Source organism: Ipomoea triloba, chromosome 15, assembly GCF_003576645.1.
Source record: "Ipomoea triloba cultivar NCNSP0323 chromosome 15, ASM357664v1".
NCBI lineage: Eukaryota > Viridiplantae > Streptophyta > Magnoliopsida > Solanales > Convolvulaceae > Ipomoea > Ipomoea triloba.
Genome location: NC_044930.1, coordinates 6,304,393 through 6,323,708, shown reverse-complemented (window position 1 = coordinate 6,323,708; position 19,316 = coordinate 6,304,393). Strand labels below are relative to the sequence as shown.

Genomic DNA, 19,316 nt, shown 5'->3' with positions numbered 1-19,316 from the left:
GGCCATTGAGTTATCATGATTTACCACCTAAATTATTTGTCAAGCTAAAGTGTGAAGGGCCATTAGAGTTGGAGATTCAACTCTGGGAAGAAGTAACAAGTGACGTATCCATCTAGACAAACTAGGAAAAAGTGTCAATCCTCTAGTGAAATTATACCGTGGACCGTGGACCATGGATCATGATTGATACTGCAGTTGTGTTAAACTGATACTGTAGTGATGTATACGTATACGTACATGTATATGTATACATATACATACATGTATATGTATACATATACGTACATGTATATATGTATACATATACGTACATGTATATACGTATACATATATACATATGTGTATACATATATACATACGTATATATATGTGTATATATATATATATATATATATATATATATATACTTATTTATTTATATTGAAAAAAGTGTATCAGTAATTAGTAAATTGTATAATGCATTCTGTATTTGATTATATTTTAGGACTTATTATTTTATTATTTCTTATTATCTTAAACAAATTACAAATGCATTAATATATGTTTAAATTATTTAAATTATTTTAGTATACAATTATTGACTTTTTATATTATTTGTATTTAAATTTAAAACTTTTAAACTTTGGCGCCTGCGAGTCTAAAAACTTTCGTCAAAAATATCGATTGATACCCAAAGTCTACTATATTTCAGAATATTCATTGGATACCCAAAATCTATCGTTTGGGAATATCTACAAATTTCCAAATCCAAATTCTATTGACTGTGATATTTGTTGATTCAACGAACTTTGCCTAAATTTTTCACAAGCATAATATATCACTACATGAAAAATCAAATTTACTAATTAAAAATTTTGTTGGTAAATTATTTAAATTTATAGATATTTAATTTATCAAAGAATTTCTGTAGGTAAAATATTGAAATCTATAGATATTTAATATGTTATTAAATCTATTAATTTTTTTAGTGTATTAAAATCATGGTTAAAAAAACCCTAGGCGTCCGTGCATTTTTTATTTTATTTTTTTAAAAAAAATTGTTTAATTTTTTTAATTTTTTAAGATTTGGTAATTATAAAGTATTTAATACTTTAATAGTTAATGGTAAATATTAAATATTAACCTAAAAAACATTTGGAATTTGAACAATTTAGGATTATTTTGCTTAAAACAACGTCATTCTAAGTGAAATAACGCATTTATAAAATAAGGGAACAATAGCTAATCGGCCGACTAGGCGACCTAGTCGGTGCCTAGGTGGCGCTTAGGCAGCCTAGACAACCGATTATAGTGATACGCTTGGCGGCCAGCCAGCGCCTAGCGCCTAGGCGGGATTTAATTTGCAGCACTGATATAAAAATAACTTATTTGCTTATGCTTAAAGTTAGACATTATTCACATTATCATAATTAAAACTTGAATTTTACAACAAGCTTTAGATTTTGATTGAACTCAACATATTATTGGTTTGGATATTTTTATTTATGTTATATCGTAATACAAGTTTAGTCTGTATATCGAATATTGAAATTTCACATGTATTAAACTTTAATGTAATTTTCAAAAAAAAAAAAACTTTAATGTAAAAATTATATATATACACTTCATCCAAATGAATAATATATTCAAAAATATTTTAAATATTAGTTTAGAACAAAATTGAAAGAAGAATTTACCAATTAGCCGATTGCTATCAACTCCTCCGAGAGCCTTCAATGATCCAAAATTCTTGATTTGAAGATGTGTTTGAAAAAATCGGATTCATATAGATCTGTAATGCTAATAATCTCATTATAATCTCTACAGTTATCCTTAATAGTTAGCTTTCTTTTTGCTAGGTTTATGAAATATTGTTAATGGATGCCCCATCTTCTTTATGTTTGGACTATGTATTTCTTAATTATCATACTTAATTGGCTCATTCCCATCCATTCTACCAAAAACAAATTTTTTTGTGTCATTTTCTGTAACAGCTTCATATTGTGCATTAAAGCCAAAAACATGTTAGTTAAAAAACGAAGACATAATAGAGTGATAGAATTCAAGTGTAAGTCTGTCATTCTGTTTTTGTTTTTGTTATGCCGTTTATTTTTTAATAATGTTTACTTTCGTTTCGTATTTCGTATAACTACACTACAAAATCAAGCTATTTGGAAACATCAAGGAAAACAAAATCAAAAATATCAATGTGTACTACAAATCTTAGAGCTATAGTTAATGGCATTCACTTGAGAGTCATGGAGTAAGCACTCTAGTGTCTATTGGTTGACTATAGAACGTGGATATTCCCTGGACAAATAACAATGCATTAGCCAGAGCCTTATACAGCTTTTTCTCGTCTTGGCGGATAGGCCAGAAGTAGAGACAAAAAACAGACCCCATTAGTGAAAGAACAATATTGTTGTTTATGATTTGAAGAATCGACAGAAAAGTATTGTTGTTTATAATTTGCATATTCGAAAGTATTATGGGGAGGTTTCGATTTGCATTTTTATACGAATTGGAGTAATGACGGAATAATATTGTTGAATAAGAATATGAATTTTAATATTGTTGTATTGTATTACAAATAGGAATTATAATGTAAATTTGTAGTACTAATAGGAATAGGAATAATATTGTTGAATTGGAGTAGTGACGGAATAATTTTATTATTTTATTTGAAAAAAAAATGTTATCATGCCTTCTAATTTATAATGATTGACATGGAAAATTTTACTACAATATTTTATAACATTTGCAATTTAACATGTTTTTTTTAATAACAATTTAATATAGTTAATTACATGATACAGAGTATTTTTTTTATAATTTTTCAATTTTAATGTTGTATTGTATTACGAATAGGAATTTTAATGTAGAATTGTAATACGAATAGGAAAGTAAAAAATATATATATATTCTATTAGGAATTATATGGAACTATATGTTTTACAATATTAGAATGGTATTTTAATGTAGAATTGTAGTACGAATTTAAAAGTAGGAAAAAATATATTCTATTAGTAATTGTATTACACTATTTTACAATATGGGTCACACTTGTGTGAGACCGTCTCACGGATCCTTGTTCGTAAGACGTGTCGGGTTGGGTCAAAGCACCATGCAAATGTCATACTTATATGCTCAAATATAACACTAATCAAGAATACAATTTTTGTTATTTATAAGAGAAAAAGTAATACATTTTTCATAATAAGTAATGTTGACAAGTGTCCCTTATTTATAAGGGCAAATATAATATTTTTGAGAACAAATGTAAAACTTTTAAATCGAAATGTAAAAGTATTGTATTTTTCCGTAAAAGTATTACATTTACCCATATAAGTAACAAAAATTTTGTTCCTGATTAGTATTACATTTGAGCATATAAGTATGACATTTGTGCATATAAGTGTTACATTTGTATCTTGACCTGACCCGACCCGACCCGTCTCATGGTGAGACGGTCTCAAACAAGTTTTTGCCTTACAATATTACGCAAATCTTTTTGGGCCGGAAGTTAAAATTGATAATTTTTTTTATTAATAGTATAGATATATATAATTAGACAACTATTTGCTCCAATTCAAGCAAGGAAAACATCAGAAAACATAATCAATCCAACCAATTTTATCAATTACGCTATATAATATTCGATGTTATAATTTATATAATTGTATATCGATCCAAATATTCTTAAAATATTATAACAAATCCACAGACGAAAATACTAGTACAAAAAAAAAATAGAGAACAATTTTCTAAAGTAAATAGTCTCTGTTTTTTTTTTTTTTTTGAAAATTAAAAGTGTGAATTCATTAAGAATTTAAGAAAAATGAATACAAGAGGGGACATAGTTAAAGTTGATCGGGTGACCAGACTAGAAATCTACCGCCCTAGCTAGAGTATGCGCGAATATATTTGATGATCTATGAATATAACAGAAGAACACTAATTCAAAGTGTCTTATCATTTTTTGAATTTTATCAATTGCATAGCCTGCATATGAAATATGAATAGTCTTGAGCCGGGGAGTTTAGCAATTGGCATACGTTCAGGCAATCCATTTATAAGATGACACGTTGTTTCCCATTATTTTTAAGCCAAGACAACGCCTCCTTTACTGCCAAAGCTTCCGCCAAATAAGGGTTATCCATGATTGCTCCTTTGAAATCCTTGGACCCGGATAATACCATTGCGCGCCGAAGGAGGCTCGAGTGTTTGCGTTGAAGACTGCCAAGTAATTAACCGTCCCTTTAATTCTCTCTCAATTGTTCAACTAATTTATTTTGAGTACTATTAACTTTATTACATGATAATATATGTTTTATACTTTTTCTATGTGTTACAATCCAAAGAATCAGTATTTCACCATTAGAGTTCGATCTTGTTACCTCCCTCCAACGAGAGTAAAGGTGTTTTCGAGCACAAATTGCTTGACAACTATTCAACTAATTTGATATACTACGTGATAGTATATCAAACAAGCCAGATAGGGATACTACGTAGTACGTACTATCAAACAAGCACTACAGCTGGCAAGAGTTTTGATTGGGGTTGGTAAAGGTCAAAACTGCCCACCAATTTGGACCAGTTTGAAAGCGCGCATTATTAAATGTAGGGATATACTCGGAACAACCTATAAATATAAGCCCCTAGTACATGTACTCCACCTCACCAGTCGGCAAAATTTCAGTCTTCTTTCTACTTGTGCGATAATAAATTAAAGAAACATGAACTCTTTTATCCCACACTTTCTCCTCCTAACACTCTGTTTTGCTTCACTTTCGTCGCTCGTCTTCACCGCCGAGACCACTCCCGATTACTTCTTCATCATTTTCCAAGTATGTATCTTCTTCTTCAATTCCAGATTACACTATACACAATACTAGCTAGCTAGCCACTAATAATGGTGATTTGTTTTGTTTTATTACCCTAGCTAAATCTTGTGGTTAATTTAATCAGTGGCCAAAGACAAAATGTGAAAGCAAAGAAGGGTGTTGCCTCCCCAAGAAGGGAGAGCCTGCGTTGAATGATTTCATCATTTCTGAGTTCCAGCCATTTTATGCCCAAGATGGATTGATTCCAGAAAATTGCAACACCACAACCAAATTCCAGCCATCTAAGGTAATTAATTAAACTTGTTGATATGTTTCTTATTGCATCGCCTCGGGCCCACATCCTGACCTGATAGGATCTGTGAAGATTGGTAAATCATAGTGACTCAACCATCATTAGGTGGAAATTAAAAACCAGTGTCTGGTGTTCACTGAGTGTAACTTCCACATTATGGTTTGACAGGGCTTAGTCTATGCCTTTACCTATAATAATCGGGCACCTAGGAATCATATGAGCTATCTATGCGCGCTTGTGGAGTTTAGCTGTTTCCTAAGCAATTGTAGTTTTTTTTTTATAGGTTGCAGATTTAGCTTCAAGTTTGGAAAGGTATTGGCCATCCCTAACCTGCCCTAGTAGGGACAGTAAGAAGTTATGGAAAGAAGAATGGGTGAAGTATGGCAGTTGTGCAGAATCGGTTCTTGATTTGCATGATTACTTTGCAGCTGCCCTTAGAGTACAAAAGCAAATTAATCTCCTCAAACTTTTGAGTGATGCAGGTAACTACCTAGCTACCTTAGCTTATTTAATTCATTTAATTTCACTAATTTTACTTTAAATCTCCAAGTCAACTGTTTAAATGAATTTATTACTTTTTTTAGAAGAAATTAGGTTGGTAAGTTATAAGTTTGGATAATGATTGCAGGAATCAAACCAAACGGGACGTATTATCCAGGAGAGATGATCAATAAAGCGGTAGAGAAAGCAGGATTAGGGGAAGTGGCAGTTACGTGCCGAGAAGACAAGGATGGTTTGAACACCGTTCTAGACCAGATCACCTTGTGCGGTACTCGAGAGGGCAACAAGTTTCCATGCCCCGGCGCTTTCTGGATTTGTGATAGTAGAAATGGCAATAAAGTCAAGTTCCTTAAACCCTAATTAATTACTTAGGGAGTTAGGGGTAATATAATAAACTAGCTATTGGTACATGGCTATTCATCATGCAATAGTTACATTGTACCATAATGAGAAAAAAATTAAAACAAGCATTATTGTATACTACTATATATAAATAAAGTTCGATAGAACTGAGTAGATATAATTCAATAGTAAGTTGTACTCTTTTTTTTAATAAATGGATATAAATATCTTGTTATTGTGGATATGTCGAATTGGATGTACTAAAGAAATGAACAACGTTTTAATTGTAGAAAACGATGAGACAGAGTAATAAGAGCAAATGGATTTGAACATCATTAGCCTTGTCATTGTCGATTTGTTAGATAGGATGCACTAAAGAAATAAATAAAGTTTGATTTTGTAAGTGGCATAATAATTATAGAAGACTATGAGATAGAGTAAGAGGAAACAAATTAAAAAGCATGCATTTTGGAGCAGATTTGTGGTCCTTGATGCTAATGCTTGATATGATGCAATTAATATTGGCTTCAAAAGCAATCTAGTCAGTGGTGTGTCGGCTGGCATGAATTGACAGATTCTGTTTAATTTAGAGCAAAACATATAGGGAAAATTGTATTTGATGCCAGTTACAAATATGTCAATTATCATTATTATTTTTGAATTATTAATGGTGTAAATGTTTTCTCTTAATTTTTTAAAAGGTGACATATATTGTCCTTCCAGGCTTCCACTGAATTATTAGTGGTGTAAATGTGGTTACTCGAGGTTTTTTTATTTGAAGACCACAGTTTTTTTTCCTCCATGATCTAAAGTAGTTTGTCAATGGTATTGGTTATTAATTAATTGTGTTATGACCCTAGAAGTTAAACAAAAGAAGAGGAGAAGAATCCAGATAGCTTAGCAGCGAACGGTGTCGTTTTAGGAGTAGTCTGGGAATGGTTGTGGCGGTTGCTGGGTTTGTTATTAGTTTGTTATTTGGAATAAATTCCAGTAAGTAGGAGAACTATAAACCAGAGTAGGTTTTGTAATTAGGGCATGCTTTTGGAATTGAATACAACCTCTTAGATTTCTCTATCTCCCTCTTCGCTAAACCTCTCCCAACTCTTTGCATTTCTTCTCCAATTTGTACCGTTCTCTTCTCTCTTTTCTGCAACTGCTCTCTTCTCTACCTCTCTTTCGATTGTACTTTCTTCTTCATTATTGTAAATTATCAGGGTTGTGACATTTGGTATTAGAGCCCTCACCAGCCCAGCCATGAAAGATCGGTTGCATAGGTTGGAGGCTCAAGTGTTGGAACAAGGCAATAGGTAGACAGCTAGGTTGTAGACCATGGAGGACTCCATCCAAGAGTTCAAGGACCAAATGGAGGCATTGAAGGCTGGGATCATTGAGCTGTTGAGACTAAACAAATCCCCCTATCTGTTATTGATCCATCCTCAGTTCAGGGAAGGGCTCACACATACCCACCAAGTCCTGAGGAGGGGGGCTCTGTACCTGAAAAAATACCTGACAAGGAACTACCTGACAAGGCTAGGGGGAGAGCACTCATGTCTTCCCAATAGGTCCAAGGGCTACTGAAAGAGGTTGGGTTACTAGGATGGCCAATCTGGAAGCCATGCAACTAAATCATAACTAAGGAGGTGACTACCTTATGAGGTATAAACAAGAATTTCCTCTCTTTGACTATGAACACCCTAAGTTGTGTATAGTGAGGTGTGAGAGATTTTTTATGCTTGCTACCTAAGTAGTGAGTGTGTTATGTGTGAACTTGACTGGAAAGGTGGAAAATTTTCAAGCTCAAGATATGACACGTTTGATGAGTTGCAGCTGAAAGGTCAGTGATCTGCTCGCCGACTTTAGATGTCATTGATCAAATTAATCAGTACATGTGCGACATGAATATTGCAAAAGCACGAACACATTTAAGTTGTAACTCTTTGTGTAAGGCAGAACCAGACGATGAAAATCTATTAGAAGTACACACTCCTAAATTCTTAAATAGTTTGAGATTGTATGATTTTCTTAATCATTGACATTAATTAAAGGTCGGTGCACCTGTTATGTTATTGCGGAAGATAGACTATTATCTTGGTCTTTATAACAGTCCGCGACTCATCATCACAAGATTGGCAGATCACATTGTTGAAGCAAGAATAGTTAATGGGACACATGAATGAACCAAAGTTCTTATCCCTCGAATGTCTCTCACTCTTTCTGATACGAGATTGCCTTTCAAGTTCCAACATAAATAATTCTCATCGATGCTTGCATATGCCATGACTATCAACAAAAGTCAGGGCCAAACACTATCTCACATTGGGTTATTGCTGAAAAAAATAGTTTTTAATCATGGTCAATTGTACATGGCTTTCTCTCGAGTCACTCATCCTGATAGCCTGAAAGTGTTAATTAGTTCTAGACGAGGATGGACAAGTATGTGTTGCTACTAGGGATGTCAACGGGGCGGGGCGGGGCCGGGGAATGGGGTCCCCGTCCCCGAAATCCCTCCCCATTCCCCATTCCCGTCCCCACGGGGATTTTTCGGAGACGGGGAATCCCCGCGGGAAACTTTTTTAAGTTATGTCAATTTAAAAAAAAAAAAAAAACTAATATTATGAAAAAGAAATAAGTCTTGAATCCTTAAACAAAGTTCAAATTCAACCTACATAGATTAATAAAATTAAAATATCCAAACTCTAAGATTACTACAAATATCCAAAGTTTCAAATTTTCAAACAAAATACATAATCATATATAAAATGTCCAAACACTTTAAATTGTTTCAAACTCTTCCAAAGTCCAAAGTCCAAATATAAGTACATAACAAAACAAATGAACTTCTAAGGTTTTAACTTTTAATTTCTTATATACTTAATATCCATATATCTTATTCTGACCATATTGTCTATGTTGCATGTTTCGAAATAAAATAAAATCAAATATGGTTGCTCAATTCAATGCATCAATTTTTGTATATAATGATGATTGAATCAAATGGAATCACTGTGTGCATATATACTGTTACATACGGAGTACATCCTAAAGCTATGAACATTCCGTGACGTACGTACTGTTAAATATATATAATTTATATTACATGATTTATATAGTATATGATTTGTCACTTTTAATAAATATAAAATATAATATAATAATATACGGGGAATCGGGGACGGGGCGGGGATCGGGGATCGGGGTCGGGGTTGGGGTGGGGAATACCCTCCCCGTCCCCGTCCCCGGCGGGGATGAGGAATTTTTCCCCATCCCCGCCCCCGTTCCCCGAAATAATTTCCCGAACCCGCCCCCGTCGGTGAGGGGATCCGATTTCCCCATCGGGAACGGGTTGAATTGCCATCCCTAGTTGCTACTACCAATATTGTCTACAAAGAGATTTTCAATAACTGAATAACTAGAGAACGAGCATATTTGCCCAATTTATAAAAATCCTAAACAATGATATATAAAATCTCTAAAGTTCCAGCACCGCATGCGTAAATCTACACATTAGCTATTAATTAAGCAATTATTTGCTGGAATTCAAACAAGGATAATATCAGAAAACATAATTAGTCCAAAACATATCTTCAATTGCACTATATAATATTTGATGTTATAATTTATATAATTATATATCGATCCAAATATTCTTAATATATTATATCAAATCCATTCCGTGTATAGAGTGAAAATAATAATAATAATAATAATAATAATAATAATAATAATAATAATAATAATAATAATAACAACAACAATAATAATACTTTTATCACACTATACATTCTATACTTTCAATGCCACTAGATAGGTTCTCGAACAAAAATTAATACTTCATATCTCAAAACATGGCTATAGAGAGATATATATTTGTCCAAAATGAATGACCACACATTTAGATACTTTTCTCATTGGTGTTCATGCATCTAAATCTCCCCATAAAATCCAACCATTAATAATAACATACGGTATTGGAGAAACTTTATCACACTACATGTAATTTTGTTGCTTCATCTCTTTTAATTTGTACAATTTTTTTTAATTTCTCTTAAAAATCTATTTCTTAAAAAATAATAATAATAATTAACTTGTTTTACATCGTGCAGTTGTGCACCGGCCGTGATTTGACATCACTCGGTTCGGCCATCCTCTTCCTTTACCCAAATAATAAATAATTTCTACCTTTTTTATTTATTTTTCGTCTTTTCTTTTCTTTTTTTCTCATTTCTCAATATGATTTGATCTGATCGATATTCGATACACATTTTATTTTTCTTCTTTGCGTCGCGATCTTGATTCATTCATCTTTTATCATCGCAAAAATCCGATTTCGCGACGCGATACGAGCCCTAATCTAATCGGAATTTGATTGATTGATTTATTAAGCATGGCGGCATCGCGGCGTCTCCGGGAGCTTCAAGCGCAACCGGGGAACAGAATCTGCGTGGATTGCTCTCAGAAGAATCCGCAATGGGCGTCCGTCTCCTACGGCGTCTTCATGTGCCTCGAGTGCTCCGGCAAGCACCGCGGCCTCGGGGTCCACATTTCCTTCGTGCGATCCGTGACAATGGATTCCTGGTCCGAGATCCAGCTCCGGAAAATGGAGATGAGCGGCAATGACAAGTTCAATTCCTTCATCTCTCAGTACGGGGTTCCTAAATCCACCGATATTGTTACCAAGTACAATACCAAGGCCGCCTCGGTTTACCGAGATAAGATCCAAGCCCTAGCGGAGGGGAAGCCGTGGCGGGACCCTCCCGTCGTTAAGGAAACTCTCACCTCCAATTCCAATTCCAATTCCAATTCCAATTCCAATGCCAATTCCAATGGTAAACCCCCTTTGAGCGGCGGTAGGAAAGCGACCTCGGACTTTGGTGCCGATTCCGGCTGGGATAGTTGGGATAACTACGATGATGTAGGCTATAATAACACTAATAATACCAACAACAACGACAATAATAGTAATAATAATAATAATAATAATATAAGGAGAAATCAGACGGTGGGGGATTTCAGGAGAGGCGGCGATGGTGGTGGTGCTCCATCAAGGTCGAGGTCAACAGAGGATATTAATAGGGCGCAGCTGGAAGCCTCTGCCGCAAATAAAGAAGGTTTTTTCGCTAGGAAAATGGCGGAGAATGAGACCCGGCCTGAGGGTCTTCCACCCTCTCAGGGAGGGAAATATGTTGGGTTTGGATCTAGTCCTTCCCAGATGCCTAGGAATAACAATTATGCCCAAGGGGGGGATGTTCTTTCAACTGTTTCTCAGGTAATCTAATCTATACTAGAAATCATAATTCTTTTAATGTTAACATGATCACATGCTTTTTTTGTAAACTTGATTTCTATGTGATATAAAATTGACACCTCTTTTATATGGGCACATGATCATATGCTTCCATAAAGCTTATGAGAATCTGGAATGGTTTGTGTAGGGGCTCGGTAAGCTATCAATGGTAGCTGCTTCAGCAGCCCAGTCAGCTGCAAATGTAGTTCAAGCAGGGACGAAGGAGATTACTACAAAGGTACTCTGCTTCTTTTTAATTGTGGAGTACTATATGGAACATAATTTTGTGAAGTGTCATGAGCCACCTATAGATTGAAATTAATTAATGGAGTGCCTTAGACTTCTGTCATTGTCTTGCTGTCATAGTTTACCTGCCCAATACATAAACTGTTTGGAGTCGTTTAGCCCAAAATGGATTTCTATGGGGATTTGATCCCAAATAGATGGTCTCTGTGAGGCCGATTAGTTCAAACCCCTCAGTATGATCAAGGTTATGTGTCCCGAGTGTGATGTTTCCTGACATAGTTTAGTCCCATGTTTGGTTTACGACTTTATGGACTAATTTTTCCCCAAGAAGCAACCTTATTATTGAAATGAAATTAACACTATAGTTAAGAAAATCTGTATAGACACCAAATAATGATGGTAAAAACAAATTGGCCAAACATTAAAGAAGGAACCATCACTAGACTTAGCTAGTTTAGTTATATTGGTAGAAATTGTTACACTGTTGAACTTCAGAAACTGTTACAAATTTAATTTGAAGTTCAAACATATATTTGATAAGTTTGTCTTTTAACAAAGGCATCCTCAAATTAAGTGTTTTTAATATAAAGAGGGCAATCATAAATTGAACAAGTTAATGATTAAAATAATAAAGTACAATGAAACAGTGAAGTAAAATAGAAAAAAGTGGAAGGTGCCAATCTTGAAATTGTTACCACTTGTGACACTCATCTACTCTTTCCTTTTCTCTTCATGATGTTGGTCTTTTGGGCAATGGTGGGAGTGAACTAGTTTTCCGTTTCTCCCTTAAATTTATTCAAATTTGTTGTCTTGATATTTATAATGCGTGAAATCTCAAATTGTTGTGTTTTAATGTTACTGAGCCATGATGGCAGTGCAGGTATAAATTATGATGCATGTGTTAACCGTTTCATTACAGGTGATAGAGGGAGGTTATGATTCAAAGGTGAATGAAACAGTCAACGTTGTTACAACAAAAACAACTGAGATTGGTCATATGACTTGGGGTATTATGAAAGGGGTTCTGGCATTAGCTTCACAGAAGGTTGAGGAATATACTAAAGAGGGGGGCAATGATAACTGTAAAAATGATAATTGGCAACAAAACGATAACCAACAGAATGGCTATCATCCGGAGTTTAATCAGGACTCGAAGGGATGGAGTTCTTCAGGAGCTGGGCAGTCTTCATCTGTCAATGAAAATTCTGTCAGCTCAGACTCCTGGGATGATTGGGGTAGTAAAGATACTTGGACGGAGGAACCTAAGAAGGATGCACCAGCTAGTAACAATGATGAGTGGGCAGGCTGGGATGATGCTAAAGATGATGGATTTGACAACTTTTACCCGAGTGCATCTGATGATAAACATGTGGCTTCTAATGGAAAATCAGATTCCAAGTGGACTGATGGAGGGTTCCTCTGAGGGTTGCAATTGCTATTACTTGAACCTTCCCTAAAAAGTTTTCCCTTCTAAATCTAGTTATAATGGCGTAACTTGCTGGAGGAAGGGCTTGTGAGTCCAAACATCGGATGTGTAAAATTGCAAGACAGGGAGGACTAATTGCTTCCTCCCAGTAAAAGAAGAAACCTTAGAAAAGAAAGAGCTGAATAGTTTGTTTTTTCTCTTTTTTTCTTATTTCTCTTTTTTTCTTTTTTCTTTTCCAGACCATTTTTTATGTAATTGAAATTCAAACCACATTGGACATGTAAGATGATAATTGTTTTTTTTTTTTGTTTACTTTTTTTCATTTCGGTTGGAATTTATTATTTGTTTATTATTCCTCAAGTGTATATAAACTTTTAAAACTCAACTTGCTGTTTTTCCCTTCTTGCTTCTTGCTTGAGAACAGCCACTGGAGACTGAGTTCAAATTTCTGGTACTCTGATTTTTTACTTTATGTTGATGTGGCGTGTGTGTGTGTGTATATATATATACACACATAAAATTGCTAGGCGCTCGGAGAGCATTTAGCGTTTAAGACGTCTAGGCGGAGATTAATCGGGGCCTAAGTGCGGGTGTATTTTTTTTATTTTTTTTAAAAAAATTTGTTTAAGTATTTTTAATTTTTTAAAGACTAATAATTATAAATTATATAATACTTTAATAGTTAATACTAAAATATTAAATATTAACCTAAAAAATATCTAGAGTTTGTACAATTTAGTGTTATTTCACTCAAAACGATGTTTTGATTGAAATAGTCCATTAAAAAAAAAAAAAAGTTAGTTGCCCAACTAAACAGCCTGGTCGGCGCCTAGGAGGCCTAGGCGCTCGTCGCCTAGCCGGCCAGCTGCCTAGACCACCACTTAAGGTGATACGCTAGTCGGTCGACTGGCGCCTAGCGCCTAGACGGGAATTAATCTGCGTGTAAGCGAAATTTTTGCAATACTATATATATATATTCTTTTCTTTTCTTTTCTTTTTACACCAATAAAATTTAGATGTGACGAAAATTTCACTCTCCCGTATACACCTTATTTATCATCCCCTTTCAATATAATCACACGTGCTACCAAAGCTTCTATATTGTAACTTAAACCTTGTCTAATGTAACTTAGTCTAAACAATCTAACCTACTACTATACATTCATGGACCATGGTCAATTAACATTTCAATCTCAGACCCAAAAACATAGGCTTCATTCATAATTCATGATTTCATTCTTCCTACCTTGCTCTCTGCAGCTCAGATCCACTCGCTGCTAATACAAAATGCATGAATCAAGGTTGGTGTACTCAAAACATTTCACTGATTAAGGATTGTTCACCACAGCATTATAAATGAGCTCTCGAAGGTACAGATTAACAGACCTCTAGATGGTCGCATCTGGGTCTTCCACAATTCCAGTGACTCTACGGTCCTGAAAATGAGTAACATATAAGGTCACCAATAGGAAGAATCATATATAAATCCAAAATAAATGGCAAAGGAAAGCAAAAAGTAATCAAGGTACAAACCGCATCATATATTGCTCTTTGGTTCTGCCAAAATTTGAGAGGAGGCAGAAGCAATCTCCCTGTAGAATATAAAAAACACATCAGCCTATAGTTTTCTTTGGAAGAAATCCAACAGCATGAATGGAGTTTACAATCATGGTGTGCCAATGAGTTTAAGTTGCAGTATTCATTGAATTTTGCAGAGTGAGAGTTTGCTAGCTCAGATAACCTAACCTGATCTGGATCTTTTATAACTCAGAGACTGTGGAGAGGTGACAGCTGAAACTCCATTTCGCCTGTTCTGTGCTACAGAAGATTCCAGTATTAACAGCAGCGAAGGTGATTTCATTCATATGTAATAAAAATTGCAGGAATACAATTAACAAATGAGTAATCCATACATATGCAATACTTGTCATTCTTTACCTTTCCCGGTGTTGCACTACGTGCACAACCAAAGTCAACAGATGACTGGGCACCTTTACTCGTATTCTTTTGTATGATAACCTTATTAACACCTCCATCTTTCTGATTCTCCCCCTTAGAAGTTTCATCTTCCGAGATTCCTCTAAGATTGTTGTCAATTATTTCTTTCAGAGATACATTCATGTAGCATCAGAAGCAGGGAAGTTAGCTACAACCCTAACAACAAGAATAGAGAAGTAGCTTGCATTAGAAGTGGAATCAGTCTACCTGATCTCAAATCATTGGAAGTTGAAGGTTCAGCAGATTGAGCTGAAGCCTCCCATCTTCCATTCTCCAATAAAGGCTCTTCCTGAGTAAATGAAACGAAACACCAAAAGACAGATAAGAAATGTTCAATCTATTCTAAGAGATGATCTTAACAAAAGAGAACATGTTAAAAGGACACCTATTTGGTACACATAAGGCTACTTAACTTTTCAAATTCAACTGAAATATTAACAAGAATTATGAATGGAACTGATTTTCTTTAACAAATTACTAGATTATAACTGTTGATAACCCATACTAAAGCAGTATATAACAAAATCTTTCACATAGTTTTTCTTTTTTAAAATTATTCTTCTCTTCCACAGAAAATGAGACAATAACTTCCAAGTGGTCCATATGAGTGAGTTCTTTGCTAGCATAATCCACAAATAATGGCATTTATTCAATAGTGCATTTACAAAAAGGACAGGATGCGTTAATAAGCATAAAAGACTAAGGAAAAACTCATCAAAACAGATTACAAACATCTAATTTGAAAGAGTTATTAAAGCACACAACATAGCTTTGTTAAAGTGCATAAAAATTTTCTCATACAATCATTTCACGGGGATTGTAGTCTGAATGTATATGGCCAGATTTCTGTCAATAAGTTATTAGAGATTAAAGTATGAACCAGTGAACTAAGATAAAAATAGTAAATCTTCCCACAATACAATGGCTCCCTGAAACAATTAAATTTAAAAAATAGCACCACTAGGATACATTCTGTCAAATCTCACAAGAGAACAAGAACCATTATTCTTTCAGAAATTCACAACTTATAGCTTAAATAACCCAGCAAGAAGCAATCAAGAAGTGTATATTAATATATTTATAGGTGTGTGTGTGTAATATGAAAGCTTACTAACATATGACAATTTTCTTTTTGCCTTGCTCCCAGGTGTACTTGCAATTTTACAATCAATTAATGTACCACCCTCTGAAGTTTGGTTCTGTTTATTGTAGCAAGAACGGAACCTTTGGGAAATCCTGACTGCTTTATTCGTGTTCTTTTGCAGACATGCCTTATTTTGAGTTTCTTCACTTCGGTTGCCCTTCTTTGAACCAATTTTTGTTTTCGAATTCTTTTTACATTCTGGTCCATGTGTTTCTGCACTACTGGCATCATTTTTATTCTTCCTTGTCGTTTTTCTAAATTCTGAAACACCTTTGAAGTGCAGAAAAATCACAAGTATATTTAGGATGAGCAAACATTAAAATAGAAATTTGAGAAACACAATAAACATTAAATTTTTATTCTTCCTATCTTTTTATTATTGTTATTTTTTAAAACAATAAACCAGTTTCTAAATGGGAAAAGTGTTCTCCACCTGAAAACAGGGTATTCGGAAAAGTAAATGGAAAATATTTTTCATTCATTTTGCAGAATAGAAAAGGCACACATGAACTTTCACCCAAGACCACCACCATCCATCAGCACCAAACCATAGTTACCGCTGCCAACATTCACCTTCTCAAAAACTAAATTCTGTTTTCAAATTTGCTTTTTAGGCCACCTCAAATATTTGGATATCTGCAATAACTGAAAGTCCTTATCTAACTTGATGCACACTCCTACTTACTACCCTTGCCACATTTCAACCACATTGTTATTCTTATATAAAAAAGAACAAAATTATGACATGTTTTCATATTTCTTTAAAAGGTGAATATGTACAATTTTAAAACTAATGAAAATGTTTTATAATTTCCTAGTAGAATATGAAAACTTGAAAAGTTTTATATAACTGGAAACAGCAAAAGGAAAACAACTTCTGTAGCAAAACAAGCCCTAAATTATTACAGACATGAGGTCTAAACTTTTTGGCAACGGATTATTAATGAACTAGAGTTTAGTCAAACTTACTTTGTGAGCATGAGGATGACTTCTGCAGACCAATGGCAATCTCTGAAACAACTTTAGGTGGAGATTCTTCCCATGAATCTTTAACAGCAAAGCTCTCCCAATTAGGGGGAAAGCCCAACAAAAAATGGTCAAACACCTGTTTAAGTGTTTGGCATATGTCAGATGTAGGTTGCTCACGTTCAAGCTAATGATACTACTTTTGGCATCAAAGGTAAGGCAAGTGAAGAGCATCACAATACTTCTAGATGTTTAGTCAATTAAATGCAACAATGGACAGTTGCAGCTGCCTTCAACCATCATTAGCCGTATATCTAACAGAATAAGCAGTAAGCACCAATGGGCATCAACATTGAACACTCTAGAGTTCTATTACAATAGTCCTCAAATCTTACTTTCCACTCTTTTCACAGTTACAGTTAAATTTCAACATATATGATAGTTACCTGTTGGCAACGCAACAGTATAAAAGAATTTTACTTCTTAGAAAGAAATTAAACAGAATTCTGGAAATGGCTTTTATGGATGGTTTAAATTTCTGTTATGTGGAATCCATTAAAATATAAGCATAATCCTTCTTCCTAAGAACATGATATAGCACTATAATATAATTTGGCGAAACAAAATCAGGGACTTTCCTTGGATGGAAACCCATTCTCTCTGGTACGAGTCTTGTTTATAAAGCCCTTGAGGAGAATGCATATGCCATCCATTGTCTCAAGCGTGAAGACATCATACACCTTCTCAATCGGTGCAGAGGAGAACTCTTGCCTCACATTATGCCTGTGACCAAAAATTCAGAAACAGAGGTATAATAAAACTACTGACTAAACAATTCCATCACCAAAGTGTTAAAAAGAGACAATGATTCAGACTATCAATTACCAACGTTATACACTAAAGCAATAAAATAAGAATTCACGCTTTTCATACATAGATTAGTCTGCTTAATCAGCTGTTTATAGAGCTTCGGAATCAAAAAGACAGAAACTAATGTTTCGACGTTATCGGGTCGCCTAAATTCCATTCGGGTATTTATGCACAGCTTGTGGTGAAGAAGGGCTTACCGTAAAGTGAAACCACCAACAGCGAGTCCCTTCCCGCGGGAATCATTCTCCGATTTCACTAGCCACCAATCCGTCAGGCAAACCTAAACTCGTTACGAAATAGGGAAAAGTAAACTAAAAGGAAAAAAAATGATGTTTGAAGAGAAGAATTTTAATAAACGATTATCAAACGTAAAGAAAATATTCACAGCTTTCTGGAAGTAGGACTTGGATCCGCTATCCATTTCGCTGATATCACCGTCGTTTTCATCGGCGGCATGATTTGTAGTCGGAGAAGAAGCCATAATAGCATTAGCAACAGAGAGTATTGGGTGGCAGTGTTGAAGAGCGGGAAATGGCAATGTATTCCTCCATTTTATTTTAGTAGCAACGGGTGTTTAGTTTTGTTTTTTTTTTTTTTTTTTGGTTTTTTTTTTTTTGGATACATTACCATTTACCATATTAAGTTTTCAAGTTTGATTAATCTTAAATCTCTAGAACTTTTGCTTAAGAGTCCTAGGAAGGAGGTAAATTATGAGTTATCTAAGTAACTTCTCTGTCAATTTTTGTGATCCGTGTTTAGGTTGTAAAATGTGAGGTATGTTCAATATTTCTATCTCTAAAATATATCTAATCTAAATTTTAATATTAGTCAATTAGTTCTTAACTGGAGTGAAATTTGCGTTTGTAATATAAATTTTGAGTGGATGTCAATTATTCCTGTTACCGGTGGGGATCTCTGATCCCCGTCCCAACGGAGGACAGTGATAGGAAAAACTACGGGGAATGATGCCGGTGATGTTTTCAATTCCTCGTTTTGGGATGGGGCATGGAGGGGTATCGGATTGTAGATATGTTGTATTATTATTATTATTATTATTATTGTAGATATGTTGTATCATATTTAGATATTGAGTGTGTTATATTTTGTATGAAAATTATTTAAAGAATATATTTGATATTTTGATTTGTTATTGAAAATTAATGAAGATTTAACTATTCTAAGATTAAAATTTTAATATTTAAAATTTTTTATGTAAATATTGTGAATTATACTAGTTTGACTATTATTTAAACCAAAAAAAAAAAAAAAAAACTAGTTTAATTAAAGTTTGACTTTGGATGGGGATTCACCGTCCCCAAAAATTTACTGTGGGATGGGGATGGAGAAAGATTTCTCATCCCTGATAGGAATGGGGACGGGGATGGTGGATATACTCCCTGCCTCCGGCCCGACCTCGTTGACAT

At 34.3% G+C, this 19,316-nt stretch overlaps 3 protein-coding genes across 3 annotated transcripts; 2 read left to right on the top strand and 1 right to left on the bottom strand.

The window, feature by feature from the left end:
• Nucleotides 1-4,654: 4,654 nt before the first annotated feature.
• LOC116006096 (ribonuclease 3-like) lies at nucleotides 4,655-6,252 on the top strand. Its single transcript, XM_031246367.1, has 4 exons — nucleotides 4,655-4,826; nucleotides 4,948-5,109; nucleotides 5,399-5,597; nucleotides 5,744-6,252. Exons 1-4 carry the CDS (start codon nucleotides 4,716-4,718, stop codon nucleotides 5,974-5,976), a joined length of 705 nt encoding a protein of 234 aa, XP_031102227.1. The 5' UTR covers nucleotides 4,655-4,715; the 3' UTR covers nucleotides 5,977-6,252.
• Nucleotides 6,253-10,096: 3,844 nt separating this feature from the next.
• LOC116007454 (probable ADP-ribosylation factor GTPase-activating protein AGD6) lies at nucleotides 10,097-13,299 on the top strand. Its single transcript, XM_031248128.1, has 3 exons — nucleotides 10,097-11,224; nucleotides 11,391-11,480; nucleotides 12,408-13,299. The coding sequence occupies exons 1-3, from the start codon at nucleotides 10,343-10,345 to the stop codon at nucleotides 12,909-12,911; spliced, it is 1,476 nt and encodes a 491-aa protein (XP_031103988.1). The 5' UTR covers nucleotides 10,097-10,342; the 3' UTR covers nucleotides 12,912-13,299.
• Nucleotides 13,300-13,866: 567 nt separating this feature from the next.
• LOC116006313 (kinetochore-associated protein KNL-2 homolog) lies at nucleotides 13,867-18,413 on the bottom strand. Its single transcript, XM_031246636.1, has 11 exons — nucleotides 18,278-18,413; nucleotides 18,090-18,172; nucleotides 17,661-17,805; nucleotides 17,026-17,161; nucleotides 16,028-16,326; nucleotides 15,120-15,201; nucleotides 14,853-15,016; nucleotides 14,661-14,727; nucleotides 14,448-14,506; nucleotides 14,301-14,350; nucleotides 13,867-14,188 (listed from the first exon to the last, which is right to left on the bottom strand). Exons 1-10 carry the CDS (start codon nucleotides 18,371-18,373, stop codon nucleotides 14,303-14,305), a joined length of 1,179 nt encoding a protein of 392 aa, XP_031102496.1. The 5' UTR covers nucleotides 18,374-18,413; the 3' UTR covers nucleotides 13,867-14,188; nucleotides 14,301-14,302.
• Nucleotides 18,414-19,316: the final 903 nt, after the last annotated feature.

Coding starts and splice junctions, on each gene's coding strand:
- LOC116006096 (XM_031246367.1), top strand. CDS start 4,716: ATGAACTCTTTTATCCCACACTTTCTCCTCCTAACACTCTGTTTTGCT. Junction 4,827..4,947: donor ACTTCTTCATCATTTTCCAA/GTATGTATCTTC, acceptor TAATTTAATCAG/TGGCCAAAGACAAAATGTGA. Junction 5,598..5,743: donor CAAACTTTTGAGTGATGCAG/GTAACTACCTAG, acceptor TAATGATTGCAG/GAATCAAACCAAACGGGACG.
- LOC116007454 (XM_031248128.1), top strand. CDS start 10,343: ATGGCGGCATCGCGGCGTCTCCGGGAGCTTCAAGCGCAACCGGGGAAC. Junction 11,225..11,390: donor TTCTTTCAACTGTTTCTCAG/GTAATCTAATCT, acceptor TGGTTTGTGTAG/GGGCTCGGTAAGCTATCAAT. Junction 11,481..12,407: donor CGAAGGAGATTACTACAAAG/GTACTCTGCTTC, acceptor GTTTCATTACAG/GTGATAGAGGGAGGTTATGA.
- LOC116006313 (XM_031246636.1), bottom strand. CDS start 18,373: ATGGCTTCTTCTCCGACTACAAATCATGCCGCCGATGAAAACGACGGT. Junction 14,507..14,660: donor TTATAAAAGATCCAGATCAG/GTTAGGTTATCT, acceptor TATATTCTACAG/GGAGATTGCTTCTGCCTCCT. Junction 14,351..14,447: donor AAAGAGCAATATATGATGCG/GTTTGTACCTTG, acceptor ACTCATTTTCAG/GACCGTAGAGTCACTGGAAT.